Source organism: Brassica rapa, chromosome A03, assembly GCF_000309985.2.
Source record: "Brassica rapa cultivar Chiifu-401-42 chromosome A03, CAAS_Brap_v3.01, whole genome shotgun sequence".
Taxonomy (NCBI): Eukaryota; Viridiplantae; Streptophyta; class Magnoliopsida; order Brassicales; family Brassicaceae; genus Brassica; species Brassica rapa.
This window is the reverse complement of record NC_024797.2, coordinates 17,687,283-17,702,455: the sequence shown is the minus strand read 5'-3', so window position 1 is coordinate 17,702,455 and position 15,173 is coordinate 17,687,283. Positions and strand designations below refer to the sequence as shown.

At 39.1% G+C, this 15,173-nt stretch overlaps 2 protein-coding genes and 1 non-coding gene across 4 annotated transcripts; 1 reads left to right on the top strand and 2 right to left on the bottom strand.

The window, feature by feature from the left end:
- Positions 1-23: 23 nt before the first annotated feature.
- On the bottom strand, positions 24-3,280 carry LOC103859511 (uncharacterized WD repeat-containing protein C2A9.03). 2 transcript variants are annotated; one of them, XM_009137051.2, is made up of 10 exons: positions 3,026-3,280; positions 2,473-2,661; positions 2,223-2,390; positions 2,058-2,144; positions 1,783-1,917; positions 1,576-1,686; positions 1,387-1,478; positions 1,198-1,303; positions 955-1,041; positions 24-862 (listed from the first exon to the last, which is right to left on the bottom strand). In XM_009137051.2, the coding sequence occupies exons 2-10, from the start codon at positions 2,626-2,628 to the stop codon at positions 449-451; spliced, it is 1,356 nt and encodes a 451-aa protein (XP_009135299.1). In that variant the 5' UTR covers positions 2,629-2,661; positions 3,026-3,280; the 3' UTR covers positions 24-448. The 2 variants fall into 2 exon arrangements, with proteins under 2 accessions (XP_009135299.1, XP_018513288.1); XM_018657772.2 differs by having other exon boundaries at positions 2,996-3,228.
- A 1,353-nt stretch (positions 3,281-4,633) lies between these two features.
- On the bottom strand, positions 4,634-4,705 carry TRNAD-GUC. Its single transcript has one exon. It is a non-coding gene; the product is annotated as a tRNA-Asp (tRNA).
- Positions 4,706-5,468: 763 nt separating this feature from the next.
- Positions 5,469-15,151, top strand: LOC103859510 (proteasome activator subunit 4). Its single transcript, XM_009137050.3, has 35 exons — positions 5,469-5,629; positions 5,981-6,083; positions 6,179-6,291; positions 6,444-6,566; positions 6,700-6,801; positions 6,883-7,048; positions 7,324-7,440; positions 7,526-7,593; positions 7,694-7,795; positions 7,878-8,088; positions 8,224-8,457; positions 8,548-8,675; positions 8,825-8,942; positions 9,039-9,257; positions 9,357-9,515; positions 9,625-9,701; positions 9,793-10,001; positions 10,218-10,425; positions 10,511-10,590; positions 10,684-10,801; positions 10,875-11,045; positions 11,225-11,393; positions 11,466-11,509; positions 11,610-11,652; positions 11,735-11,880; positions 12,021-12,115; positions 12,210-13,099; positions 13,239-13,520; positions 13,620-13,715; positions 13,806-13,984; positions 14,076-14,157; positions 14,244-14,368; positions 14,466-14,558; positions 14,652-14,805; positions 14,935-15,151. Exons 1-35 carry the CDS (start codon positions 5,469-5,471, stop codon positions 14,974-14,976), a joined length of 5,427 nt encoding a protein of 1,808 aa, XP_009135298.1. The 3' UTR covers positions 14,977-15,151.
- Positions 15,152-15,173: the final 22 nt, after the last annotated feature.

The following is a 15,173-nucleotide window of genomic DNA, read 5'->3' as shown; positions in this document are numbered from 1 at the left end:
ACGAGATAGAGAAAACTTACTACTATTATTAAGGTGTTTCTCGAATTATTAAGGACAAGAGATTCCATAGTATAGTTAAAGCATCTCCAACATTCTAAACTCAGAACCAACTCAAAAGGACCTTTAAACACTCGAGTTCCTACAACAATCACAAATACAAGAGAAAAGACTCACAAGCGACCAAACAGAGAACCAGGGTCCAGATTCAGCAACATCATCTAGTCTTTGCCACCACAGAGCCAGCTCTTTCTGTACACATCTTGAACGAGTTTGAAGCTTTAGAAGACCAGACATAAGTATACAACACATCAGCCGGTAAAGTACACAAAAAGACACTAACTACTAGCACTTGCACTACACATCTATGGTTTGCTTCTGTTGTGTTCACCGGTTGCTGTATGAGCTCTCTTTTATTCCTTGAACGCGTTGTGTATACTTTTCTTCTCGCTTAAAGAAACGAATCAAGATAGGAATAGTTCCTGCGCCGATGATACTCAAGGAGGCTGCCGTAAGTGCGGTCCCATACTCCAATGAAGAGCGCCTCTGTGTCCGGGCTGAACGATATTCCAGAGATCTCCCCAAAGAAGTCGATTTCCTGCTCTGTTTCATAACCCTTTGCGACGTCATAGACATGGACAAAGTCGGCTGGTTCAGCCATGGCCATGTATTTCCCATCGGATGTGTAGCGGATTGACCGGATTGCTCCAAGGTTACCCTTCAAGACAGCGACGGATTGAGATAGGTTACGGATGTCCCATACACGGCAGGTCTTGTCCTGGTTTCCAGTTGAGAAAGTGAATCCATCAGGATGCCACGCCGAGGCAAAGGAATAGTCCACATGTCCTGATAGTGTTTCCAGCGTCTGTAGAGTACATTCCAAAGATTTGAGCCATTATCAATCACGTGGTGACCAACCATTTGAGACTAGTTTACACACTTTAAACCAGGATGTACCTTTCCCGTGTTGGGGTCTACTATAAGGCCCTCTGGATTGTCCCCAACAATAGCCAGTAATTTGCCGTTAGGACTCAGGGATGCGTGCTGTACCAACAAATAGGAAACAAAACAATGTTAGATGATTCAGTTCACATACATTTTATCACTTGGATTTAGTAACTCAAATTATATGTCCTAAGTATAAGAGATCAGAGCTATGCTAAATCACAAGCAAAACCATGAAAGAAGCAAGGACTTTACATTCACTGGCCAAGGAAAACGAAAATGCTTAACAAGCTGGTATCTCTCCATGTCGAAATCTCTAACTCCACAGTCATTATTCGAGGCAGTAAAATGAAGGGCCCCACTGTGAAAAGAAGACAAAACAAGGTTACAAGCAGTGACTCGAATGATTTTATCTGGACACTCAAGCAAAAGACGAGCAAGAACCTGGGTTTGTTGTAGATCTCAATAGCATTGGTAATAGCATTATCATCATAAGTGGTACGGGAGCAAAAACTGACGCCAGGTCTATCAAGATGCTGAACCAATGTCCAAAGTGGAAACAGACATAACTCGTCAATGAAATGCTCGTAGCCGGTGTGACTGATCCGTAGATCAATAAACATAGAGTCTTACCTTGCAAATAAGTTCTCCTTGAAATCCACCAGCAACTAGAAAGTCGTCTTTTACTGCAAGTGTGCTCACTTGAGTCTGCGTAAAACCTTCCAGCAAACTCCCAGGATGTTTCTAGATGCAAGAAACAAGAAAAAAGAGCAACTCAGAATCAAATTATAATAATGTAGTTACATCTATGTGGAACTTTACATTCTGACAAGAACGAACCTCAGATGGTGCAACATGACCGCGAACATTGAGAACTTCCTTCTTTCCGGACGTTAGAGAAGAATAATGTGTCAGCAGGAAATTGGACATCAGATACACGTCGTGCTTGGAAGTTGCCCACACCAGATTCCTCAACTATGAAACACACACAAAGATTGTTGATCAGATGGAACTATTTAACTAGTAGATAAATATCATGTCCTCAACCATGTAAAAGAACAAGTCAATCAACTAGTACAAAAAGGCTAAAGAACTCTGAGTACTAAAAAGAAAACCTGGAAATGAAGTATGGTGGATTTAATAGATCTTGAATTCCGCCAAAAGTCGTAGAACTGTCCCCCTTTCTGTGTGACCTTGCAAACCTGAATCCATGCAAAAACAATGATGCATTAAGTAGCTGTGCTAACAAAATGGAGGATGAGACAATTAAAAAGTCTTACTTTTTCAGACGATTCCCCGGAGTTAGGGACATTTTCATAATTCTTATACTGTTCTAGTCTAGTTTGTCTGTATTTCTCTCTAGAAATACTAAGCCTGTCCCAAGGAATCCCCTGAATATCTTTCCCTTTCCGAGCTTGTTCCGCCGAGGTATCAGCTATTTTATTATTCTGAAAAAAAAAACACACAAAATCAGAAGCTGAAACAGAGACGATAAGTGAGCATAGCCAACAAATCAGATAAGTAACATACAGAGTAGTCAAACTCCTCGACATCAGAATCAGAAGCAGCGAGATCATCATCATCATCGGCACGGAACTCCTCATCCATATCATCCCCCACATCTTCCATCTCATCATCCACGTCTTCAATGTACTCAGCCGGAGCATCTCCTTGGTAATTAGACATTTTCCTTTCAGCAGAGTAGTAAAACAAAAGCACCTGCGTATATCAAACACATTAGTTAAAATCTCCGAGATGAAAAAACCACCATACCGATAAAATAAAAACTCTACATTCCTAAATCCAAAACTAGGCATAAAGATACAGACTTTGCACATCAAAGAGTAGTAAACTTTAGCTTGTTGCCTAAAACAAAAACATTGGATTAAACATGCAACTAATCAATCCTCAATATCTAAAACCTAACCTACAAAATTGAAAAAAAATTACATCTGAAAGAATTAGATTCACCCAGTTCATGCGCAATAACACAAACCCCTAACATAATCACACAATCAAATTTTAGACATAGGAGGACGATTCAAGCATTAACACAGTAACAGCAGATCAAAGAGGGACAAACCCTAGGAGGATTGGGAGGAATCAGATCTAGAACGAATTGTTCAGCTCTTCGATTCGATCTACGGGGACGAGACGGGATCGGCCGCCGGAGAACAGCCCAAGATGGAAACGCGACGAGAGAGAGAGAGGAGGAGAGATGGAGGAAGAGCGAGACGAGATTTATCTTCCTTGCTTCCTTCACAGCCCAATTAACTCTCTACACATTAGTGGAAAGGGACGGTTCTATTTTTGTTTCCCTTGCTAATTTTTTTTATTTTATTTTTCAATTTTAAAAAGTTATCTGAAATCTAGTGATTGTTCCGGTTAATTAATTAAACCATATCTACAATTTGATAAGTTGATAACCAGGTTTGGTTTGAAAATATGTTATTATGACGCATTCACCCTTGCTTAGATCCGGCTACACGTTAACAAAAATGTAAATTTGATTTAGATTATGAGGACAGGTATGTCTTTGTTCAAGATATTTTTTGGGTTAACATGATCTTTGGGACATTTATACTGTACACTACTTTATATTATCAGCAGAAAAAAAAATCACAGTGTTATGGTCCCATCCACTACAATATCCGGGTTTTTATTCATCTATAGCCGTGTTCTTTTGATAGCCGCTCCTAACTAGCGGTAGCGGCAAAGAATTCAACGTCACAAAGACAAGATGAACAATTTTGTCAGTGATTTTGATTATCACAGCTTGCCGCAGCGGCTGAAAAAGGTGATGCGACTGTCGCCTATATTTACAGCGTCCAATTTCGTTATCGCGTCTTGCCGCTGCGTCTCAGTTTTATGTATCAGAAATTTCAGTAGCGGCCATTTTAGTCTTCGGTTCCGTCAAGTTCGGCTCCGTCGTAGTCTGTTTTTTCTGACGCTGACGCTGCGATCAGCGTTCATGAAAAGAACAGAGCTTATTTACTCTCGGACAACTCACTATCCCATGTACATCCAATCTCGTTTGAATACTACAAACTTTTATGTTGATGCAACTCCGACAATATCAAATCAGCTGCAAGAAGAATGTTTAATATCATAATATTGGCTTCTTCGACATGTAAATTCAAATAATGTAATGAATAATAAGGTTAGGTACTTATCTTTCCTAAATCTCTAAGGAAACCATTTTCCTATACTCTTCAGATGTATCACTCTTTTTTTTTTCCCAGCGATGCGCAAACAGAATCTGTAATAACGTACGTGGTAGGAATCGTCTTCTCCTAATATGCATAATGTCCATAGATTAAAAAGCTTTGAATAATTTGACTATTTAAACAAAACTATCTTATTTTTAGCACATATAAAAACCAAACGAAAATAGCTCAACACTGCTTGGTTATATTTCACGTTTAGATGTCGAAAATGCATAAAGTAGTAAACAAGGCTAATGAAAACCCGTTCTTTCATTGTTGTAGACTCTGACACTTTGAGCGAGTTCCAAAATTTAGCAAAAAAAAAGACACTTTGTACGAGTTGGGACGTGGCTAGCCGCTAGCCGCTTGTTGGATTTTTAAAAGCTCCTTTGGTTTATCATGTCCCTGGACTTTTTGGATTATTGGGCATGGATCACATACATGGGCTTTGAGACTTCAAAACGGCCCAAATATAGAAAAAAAAACGCCGTTGCCGGGGATCGAACCCGGGTCACCCGCGTGACAGGCGGGAATACTTACCACTATACTACAACGACTCTGTTGTTATCTTTTCAACCAACCCATATAAAATCTATAACTATTTCTGGAATATAGTGCAGTATCGTTGTTACATTCTGTTGGATGTTGGCTTTCAATTTTGATTATCAAAACTGTTTTTATTTGTCAATATCAAGTCCCAATCTAACACAAATAGAAACTGCAATGTGAAATTATGAATGCCATAAACCATCATCATGAATATATACATGCTTACATGCATGTGCAAAATTGTGGACTATGTTAAGTTCCATGAACAATATCTCCATAAATAATCCACCTTTTGACAAAACAAATATCCATCTACGCGTGCATGTCACCCAGCACGGCCACAATTAAATACAAAATTTATTGGGCGCAGTTACTTGGTGTGGATAGGACAACTGACTAAATTAAATCGTTTCAATCTGTAAAACTGGACAATGTGACACACATTGCAAAACATATGGGTACAAATTGAAATAGAGGCAAGATTTAAAGGGTCAACAGGAAATAATCATTAGTCGGTTCGGGGGAGTGGTATTATACCTGCCACGCCAGTTGCCGGTAGTCAGTCAACGGTTAAAGTCAATACAATATATATTATTTCCTAAAAAAATGAAAAAGGAAGCCAAGTTGTTTTCAATCTTTTCTTTGGCTTTTTCCTCCTGTGTTATTTTTCTTGCTCGAAAAGAAAACTAGAGAAAAAAAAAATCTAAAATGCAGCTTTAAATTCATCGTCCCAGCAGAAGAAGAGGAAGGAAGAAAAATTGAGACGAAGAGATGCATCTGTTCAATGGATGGCTACCGCCGCCTGTAGCGGAGGAGACGAAGAAGGAGAAGGAGTCGTTCGCGCGAGTCGTGAGATGCGTCAAGGAGCTTCACCGACCTGATGATCCAGAGTCTGTTTACGCCACTCTCAAGTGGATCTCCGTTATCGAGCTGTGAGTCTCCTCGATTTGATCGCTAAAACCTCGTGGAGATTTTAGTCTTTTTATCTATTCCTCGTTCGAATTGCGATTTGAATACGTAGATGATGATGAAATGAAATCAAATCAACAGACGATTTTAGCTCAGTCCCAATGAATCGCAGGGTATGTGTAGACGACTAGGACTGAAGTGAAATTTTCAAAAGTTGGACTAAGGATTCATACTAAAATCATTATACAGATTGATTGGATTGTAATTTGCTTCTTGTAGCTTTTTAGTTTTGTATGTTGGTTCTTATTATGATGCATTTGGCTATTTTCTGTGGCTGTTTATGGTCTAATGACGCTTTTTTTTTTCCTTTGCAGCTATGTTAGAGCGAAAAGTGATTTGGCCGTGGAGGATGTTACTGAACTTGTGGAGATTGGCTTGCAGATTTTTCATTCGTCTCAGGATAAGTTGTATGCACAGGTTCGGAAACTAATACCGTATTGAGCTCCATATTCCCTTGCCTTTTTACCTTTTTTTATGCTTACCGTTTGAATGATTGGGTTTTGGTGAAATAGGTTAGATGGGGTAATGTTTTAGTCAGGCTGATGAACAAATACCGTAAGAAGCTGTCTTTGAAAGTTGAGTGGAGGCCCTTGTATGATACCTTGATTCATGCACACTTCAGCAGGTGAGTCCTTTTTTAACACTTGGCGGGGATAGGGATGTGGTGGGTCCATTTTCTTAGATACTCTTGAAAGGGAAATTTTTGCTAGCTTTGTTTTATATGTCTTGGGAGTTTATTTTCATGCTAAAATGTTTTCAAAATTTCTCTCTTTATAGGAGCCCGGGCCCTGAAGGTTGGAGGCTAAGACAACGACACTTCGAGGCTGTCACTTCTCTCACTCGTTCATGTAGGAGATTTTTTCCACAAGGGGCTGCGGCGGATATATGGTCTGAATTCATGTAAGTTGTTAGCATGAGATGGTAGTACTGCTCTTTAAGAGTTTATGTGTAGCTAAATTGCTCGCTGTGATTAGAGTCTATTATAAGCTATAGTTCTGCTCACCTTTTTAAATCTTCTTCTACCCACTTTCAGGTCTCTTTTGGAAAATCCTTGGCATAATTCCTCGTTTGAGGGCTCTGGCTTTGTGAGATTATTCCTTCCCACAAACCCCGAAAATCAGGATTTCTTCTCCGAGTAAGGACAACTGTTTATTGCTTGTTTCTCTCACATTCGAATGAATTAAAGTCTTTAATTTCTCTTCTTCTGACCTTGTAGAAAATGGATCAACAACTGTTTAGAGCTCTGGGATTCAATACCAAATTGTCAATTTTGGAACAGTCAATGGGCAGCTGTGCTAGCTCGTGTGATAAAAAAATGCAGCTCTATCGACTGGGAGTCCTACTTGCCCATGCTTTTTAGTAGATTCTTGAATATGTTCGAGGTGAGTGAAGTTTTCCTAGTGATGGTTAAGTCTTTGGATTTCCAGCCTGAATGACAAGAGATATTGTGTGGGTTTTACTGTGGAAAAAATATAAATGTTTGCTTTCACAAAATGGATGGAATTTGTTGAAAGGGAAGATATAAAAACTGGTATGCTTCAAAAGGCAACTGGAAATATAAAAATAACAGAAACTAAATGAGATTTAGATGTGTGTTCCAGATTGGTGTATTCTCTTTTTCTTCATACACGGAATTCTAATTTAATTCAGTATTTAGGTTCCTGTTGCAAATGGAAGTGGATCATATCCTTTTTCAGTTGATGTTCCCAGAAACACGAGGTTTCTGTTTCCTAATAGGACTATGACTCCATCAAAGTCAATTGCACAGTCTATCGTAAGTTCATTTTAGTATTTCATTTTACTTTTTTCTTCTGCTCTAATAAATCTTTATGGGTTGAGATTCCTGGATTTTGTTTCAGGTATACTTTCTGAAACCTGGAAGTACGGCACATGAGCAGTTCAAGAAACTTGTCAACCTTTTAGAACAGTTTGTTTTCTTCGATAGTGACCCCTATTGTTTATTTTTTCCTCTAACTGCAAGGTTTCAACCGTCGTACTTACTATTTTTCTATTTGTTTCGTATATAGGTATTATCATCCTTCTAATGGTGGCCGTTGGACTTATTCCTTGGAACGGTTTTTGCTCCACCTGGTAGTAGCATTCCAAAAGCGTTTACAGCGAGAGCAGCAGTAAGAAAATCTATGTCACTACTTTTTTGTATTTAATCATAATGGCATGTGGTAGGCTCTTGCTTAGGTCCTATTCCTACAGGAATCCAGATAGTCTATCAAAGGTCTGTTTAGGAAAGCCGGAAAGGATAGCTTTTGTTGAGGTGGTGTTGAAGTTGATCGATCGTGGTCAATATAGCAAGAACGAACATCTTTCCGAGACCGTTGCTGCGGCCACATCCATTCTGTCTTATGTGGAACCCTCTTTGGTCCTTCCTTTTGTGGCGTCTCGGTTCCATTTGGCTTTGGAAACGGTTTGTAATTTTTATTCACTTCTTTTATATTGCCTGACTTTTTCATCCCTATTTTAGTCTATTTGATTTCCCCGTCAAAGAAAAGTTCTCGTCTATCAGTCTACTCACTTCATAGTAAATGTTTGTGTGTATCAGACGACTGCCACCCACCAGTTAAAAACTGCTATGATGTCTGTTGCATTTGCTGGCCGGTCAATCCTGCAGTCTTCCATGTCAACTGCTAAACAAGAGCTTGGTGGTGATATGGACGATAGTGTGTTTCTTGATCTTATTGGTATTTCTCTATCTAATGCATTGCTTGGAATGGATGCCAATGACCCCCCTAAAACCTTGGCAACTATGCAGCTGATTGGATCCATTTTTTCCAATGTACGCTCCTTTAACCTTGAAAATATCCCAAACATTAATTGTTCAAAAAGATTTGTTTTCTTAATCGGGTTTTATTCTTGTATTCTGTAGATGGCCGTCTTGGATGATAGTTCTGATGACATATCAATCATGACTATGGCTTCCTTCTCTGAGTGGCTGGATGAATTTTTGTGCCGTTTGATCGCTTTGTTACAGCATTTGGAACCCAACAGTGTTATGTGAGTAATGTATCACAGTCAGGATTACTTACAATTCCGCTTCATGATTGTGGCCTTTTCTTCTTTGTTATACAGCATTTGATATTCCTCTATTTGATTTTGACCTTTCGTCTATTATCAATTACATAAAAGACTTTCTGTTGGTGCAGAAATGAAGGCCTAAGTTCATCTGCAACATCTGGAACGTTTTTGGTTGAGGATGGTCCTTACTACTATTGCATGCTTGAAATCCTACTAGGAAGGCTGTCTGGTTCTCTATATAGTCAGGTTGGTTTGTCGTTGTTACTTTGGAAACCCCTTAATACTTTTCCATGAAAGAGAAGTTTGATTGCTCGTTTGCTTTAACCTCTAATTGTCTAACAGGCATTGAAAAAGATATCAAAGTTTGTTCGGACAAATATCCTTCCTGGTGCAATTGCCGAGGTTGGGCTGCTTTGTTGTGCCTGTGTTCATTCGAACCCCGAAGAAGCAGTTGTTCAAATTGTTGAACCAATGATCCTCGCTGTTATATCTTCTCTGAAAGACACCCCTGTCACTGGGTTTGGAGGAAAAGGAAGTGCAGACACCCTTGGATCCAATAAGGTATTTATGCTTGTCAATAGTTTTTGTTCGAAGTTTATGCGTTCTCTTCAGTTTGCGAATTAAAAATATCCCTTATGTCTTTTTATCACCCTTTTTCAGAAAGACAAACAGACACTTTCTCCAGCGCTTGAGGCAGCTATAGATTATCAGCTGAAAGTATTGTCAGTTACCATCACTTATGCAGGCAGCTCACTTCTTCGGTATAAAGATCATTTCATCGAAGCTATCTCTTCTGCATTTAATTCCTCATCTTGGAAGGTATTATTTACTGACAAGACATCTCTGGAGTCAAATTTGTCCAATGTGTGCCATTTTTGGTGATGTGAACTTTATCTCGGTTGTCTGATGATTTGATGGGTTCCTTTAGGTTAATGGAGCTGGGGATCATCTGCTTCGATCTCTCCTTGGAAGTCTTATTCTTTACTATCCTATGGATCAGTACAAGTGCGTAATAACTCAAGAACGCTTGTCATCAACATCTTGATGTGTGTGTTTTTTGTCTCTTCATATAACAGAATGTTTCTATCCTTGTTAGATGTTTGTCTCGTCACCCTGCTGCTCCTGCTTTGGAGGAATGGATAAGCACCAAAGCTTCTTCTAAGGATGAGCAGGTGGCGCATTCCAGGTGGCATGTTCCCACCAAAGAGGAAATTCAGTTTGCCAATGAGCTCTTAGACCTTCATCTTCAGTCAGCATTAGATGATCTTTTGAGAATTTGCCAATCAAACATTCACTCTGATGCAGGTAATTTCAGTAATTCCTTTGTGTGATTCATTCTTACATCAATGATATTTGCATATTTGCAATCGTATACCGATCTGCTTGGCATGTTTCATGTTAGACTTAAAGGCTGACATTTATATATTGCATTTGTAATATTAAGGCAGAATATATGGTATCATACTTGTTTTCTCCACAATTTTATACGTGTGTGCCTGATTGACGCTGTTTGTGGTGCAGGAGATGAAAAAACACACCTAAAAGTGACTCTTTTGCGCATAGATTCTACATTGCAAGGTGTTTTGTCTTGCCTCCCTGATTTCAGGCCATCACCTAAACACGATATGGTCGAAGAGCTGCCGTTCTTTATAGCTGGAGCATCAGGTTCCTCTGTTGGCAGTGCTGAAATACGAGAAAGAACTGCTGAGACCATCCATGCAGCCTGCAAGTAATATGTTTTCAGTAGCTGTTTTACTTGCTTCACTCCAAAAAGCATATGCGTTCAACTGAAAATATTGTTGTGATATTTACAGATACTTATTAGAGAAAAAATCAGATGACAGCATCTTGCTGGTATTAATAATCCGCATAATGGACGCTCTGGGAAACTATGGTATTGCAGAAAGCCTTTGGCGCGCTTCCTTTCTGAAGTTGACTAGCTACATGTTTTTCTCTTGATATAACACTTTACTTTGAGTGTTTGCAGGCAGTTTGGAGTATGATGAATGGTATAATCACAGGCAGGCTTGGAAACTGGAATCTGCTGCTATTGTGGAGCCCCCAGCGAACTTTATTACTGAGTTTCATTCTAAGGGCAAGAGAAGGTAATTCTCCCTTTCCTGATTGAAAACCTACACATCATGATTTTAATTTCATGTAAATCTTCTTGTCTCCCAGGCCTAGATGGGCGCTCATTGACAAGGCGTACATGCACAACACATGGAGATCATCACAATCGTCTTATCATCTGTTTCGTACAGATGGAAACTTCTCTCCACCAGCATCCTTGACACTTTTGGTTGATGATCTTTTGACCCTCTGCCTGCACAATTATGAAACTGTTCGAGTGTGAGTACTTTTGCCCCATTTGTGGTTCAAATATGTATGTAAATAATTGGTTATAGGCTTAAGTTTGGGAAAGGATTTCGTCTAAATTTCTTCAACCAGAATTTCGTCTGTATTTTTTTCTACAAGGCCCTTCCTTTAATGCAGTAATTGACTAGGCTTTGCATTATTGTGGTATTCAGGATTGCTGGAAAATCTTTGTTGAAGCTGTTAAAGAGATGGCCGCCATTGCTTTCAAAGTGTGTTCGGTCCCTTAGTGAGAACTTGCGAAATCCTGATGCACCAGAGAATGTAGTCCTTGGTTCTTGTGGCATTCTCTCTTCACAGAGTGTTCTCAAGCATTTGACGACGGTAGACATTTAGTGTTGGTTGTTTTTGCTCTATTTTCAATGGTAAAATCTTATGTTTGTTCTGCTACTCCAGGATCCAAAATCATTTTCCTCTTTTCTTCTTGGGATTCTTTCAAGGTAACCTTCTTACATCTCCTAGATCAGTTGCTTATATCTCTTGGCAAGGACAAATATGCTTGTAATGTTGGTGTTAAGATTTACTTTCAATCTTTTGTAGTTCTCATCACGAATCTATGAAATCCCAAAAAGCAATTATTGAGGTAAGAGCTCACTCTTTATTACTAGGGTAAATGCCTTTTTCTTTCTTTGAGTTTTTGCCTGAAGGTTTTTTTATGCTTGCAGCTTTTTGTCAAATATAACATTCACTTTGCGGGACTGTCTAGAAACATACTTCGCTCGTTGGATAGCCATGTTGAGGGCTCTACTTCCGGAGATCTTGTTTCTCAGATCAGCTCCATGAGTTTTGATTCTTCTAGCTTGCATTGGAGGTAATTCTACTCTACCATTGATAAATTTTTCATTGGAAATAATTTTCGTTATTTAAACATTGAGTTCCCCATCGCTCGGATTCATAATTTTGAAGGAATGAAATCATTATGCTTTTTTTTTGTCTTTTTTCTTCTGTCAGGTACAACTTGATGGCTAACAGAGTGCTCCTTCTGTTAGCTATGTCCTGTAGGATGGACCCAGCCTTCTCCTTCAAAATCCTTAATGAAACTGCTGGTACAGATATTAGTTGGTCGTAGATATGGGAAGTATTTTCTTCATGTTATTTGAGCTTCTCCTTCTTAACTAAGGTTATGTTTATTATTCCCAGGACACTTCTTGAAAAACTTAAAGAGTCAACTTCCTCAGACGAGAATACTAGCAATTTCAGCTTTAAATACGCTGCTTAAAGAATCACCTCATAAGATGCAAGGCAAGGATCAACCTCCTGTGTCTTCCCAAGAAAATGCCAACTCGTCCCTTGATTTAGCATTGAGCCAAATTTTCCAAGAGGAAGGATTCTTCAAGGAGACTTTCGAAAGTCTTTCTCATATTCATATCACTGACACTGATAGTTCCTCTAGAGGTAATCACGGAAGTTCATCCTTCCAGAGCATGGCGGACAAGTCAATCACTCGTTTCTATTTTGAATTTTCGGCTTCATGGCCCAGAACTCCTAGCTGGATATCTTTGTTAGGAAGTGATATATTCTACCCAAGTTTTGCTCGAATCTTCAAGCGTTTAGCACAGGAATGTGGAGTGCCTGTGTTGCTGGCACTTAAAAGTCCCTTAGATGAGTTTTGTAACGCCAAGGAGAGGCCAAAACAGTGTGTTGCTGCTGAAACATTAGCAGGTTTACTGCACTCTGATGTTAATGGTCTTCAAAGTGAGTGGGATAGCTGGATAATGGTTCAGTTGCAGAATGTTATTCTTGGCCAATCAGTAGAATCCATACCGGAGTGGGCTACTTGCATACGTTATGCTGTCACGGGGAAAGGGAAACAAGGAACGAAAATTCCTATGATGAGACAACAAATTTTAGACTGTATTGTGGCACCATTGCCACCAACTGCAACCACCACTGTTGTTTCAAAGCGGTATGCTTTTCTTTCGGCTGCATTGATAGAACTATCTCCACCAAAGATGCCTGTATCAGAAGTGAAGCTGCATATCGCGCTTCTTGATGAATTGATCCGTAATATGTCCCATTCCTCAGCACAAGTAAGACTTCTCACATTTATTTATTCATCTCTGCCCCTCGTTTTCATGCTGAATCATGCATTTGAGTGTTTTTTGACAATCGAAAAGGGGTCAAAATAAAATTCTGAAAAGTCTGTTACTTTTGTGTGACTATGTACAGATAAGGGAAGCTATCGGGGTAATTCTTTCAGTTTTATGCTCCAACATTCGGCTGCGGATGTCATATCAACAAAAACATCCATCTGAAGAAGGTAGAACAGATGTTGATAGCCAACTTAAGGAGGAAAATTGGTTCAAGTTGATTAGTGCAAGAGCGTCTGAAGCTGTTACGAACATTCAACAAGCTAGCATATCAGATAGTATGGACACTTCAGCAGATGTAGATATGGAAAATGCTCAGTCAAATGGCGATTCTCTAGATGATGTTAAATGGATGGAAACGGTATTGGCTGTCTTAATATCCGGGAGAATTTTCTTTTTCTTCCTTTAATAAAATTTTTTGATACTAATCTCTCTCTCTTTTTTTTAATCCTATATATAGCTCTTCCATTTCATCATCTCATCTTTCAAATCTGGGAGGTCTTCATTTCTAGGAGATGTAATTGCGGGATTCCTCTATCCGGTGATATCCTTACAGGTATAACCGTTATATTTGTTTGACTTTCTTTCTTCTAAGTTTCATTTCCATGGCTGGGAATCATGGAGTATTTATTTCAAACTATTGAAGGAAACATCGCATAAAGATCTGTCCACATTAGCTAAGGCAGCCTTTGAGCTGCTGAAATGGCGGGTTTTCCCAGGATCTCATCTACAGAAAGTCATTGAAGTTATTCTTTCTTCTGCTGATGACTCTAACTGGCGGATAAGATCTTCAACCTTGACATATCTGAGAACGTTTATGTACAGGTAATATAATTATATGTGATCCATATAGCAAGGTGACAAACAAAAGCGCTGTTGATTAACAAAGCTTATCTACTTTAACCTTTCTTGCTAGGCATACTTTCATACTCGCCCATGAGGAGAAACAGAAGATATGGAAAACAGTGGAAAAGCTCCTTGTTGACAGCCAAGTAGAGGCAAGCTCTTAGGGCTTGTACTTGTATCTGGTTAGATTAAGCGCTTAGGGCTTGAAACTAATGAAATGATATAATCTGGTCTTCAGGTACGAGAACATGCTGCAGCAGTTCTAGCAGGTCTAATGAAAGGAGGAGATGAAGATTTTGCTGCAGATTTTCGTGATAGATCCTATGCAGAGGCAAACTCGATCCAAAGGAAAAGAAACCGAAGGTTTCCCTTTATTCCCTCTTAAGCATTTTCATCTTTAAGTTCTCCTCGATTTTTTTTTAAGCATATGATCGAAGAAACAAATGGGTGTGTTATACAGGAAATCAAGTTCAACTCAGTCCATAGCGGCGGTGCATGGAGCCGTTCTTGGTTTGGTAGCTTCAGTTCTGTCTGTTCCTTATGACATGCCCAGGTTCAAACATTTTTCTACATTAAATTGTGTGATGCAGAGCTTAAAAGCTTGGGATACTCTGAATAATCTGAAACGTCTTGACAAATGTTTCAGCTGGTTACCGGATCATGTGACTTTACTGGCTCGTTTCGCTGGTGAACCTACGCCTGTGAAATCCACTGTGACTAAAGCTGTGGCCGAGTTCCGGCGAACCCATGCAGATACATGGAACATCCAAAAAGACTCCTTCACTGAAGAACAACTTGAGGTAATGTGTTTGGGATTCGCATTTTTTTCCTCAATTAAATAAATATATAAACTTCTACATAATTACTTCACACCATCAAATAAATTTAGATTGAAGAAATAATGTGATAATCTGTCCCCACATTTGCAGGTCTTGGCCGACACATCATCCTCGTCATCGTACTTTGCTTGATTTATGTTGGAGAAAATTCAGTTTCGTTCAAAAGACTAAAAATAATAAACTTCAAGGAGACAAAACAGTTACATCTTTGTACTCTTATACTTGTTATATACTATTTTTCATTTTATGCCCAACAGATTGTAATGAATGACCTTTAAAATTAAAAACCTTGGTTTCGGTTTATATACTTCAGAACGAGTATCAACCAA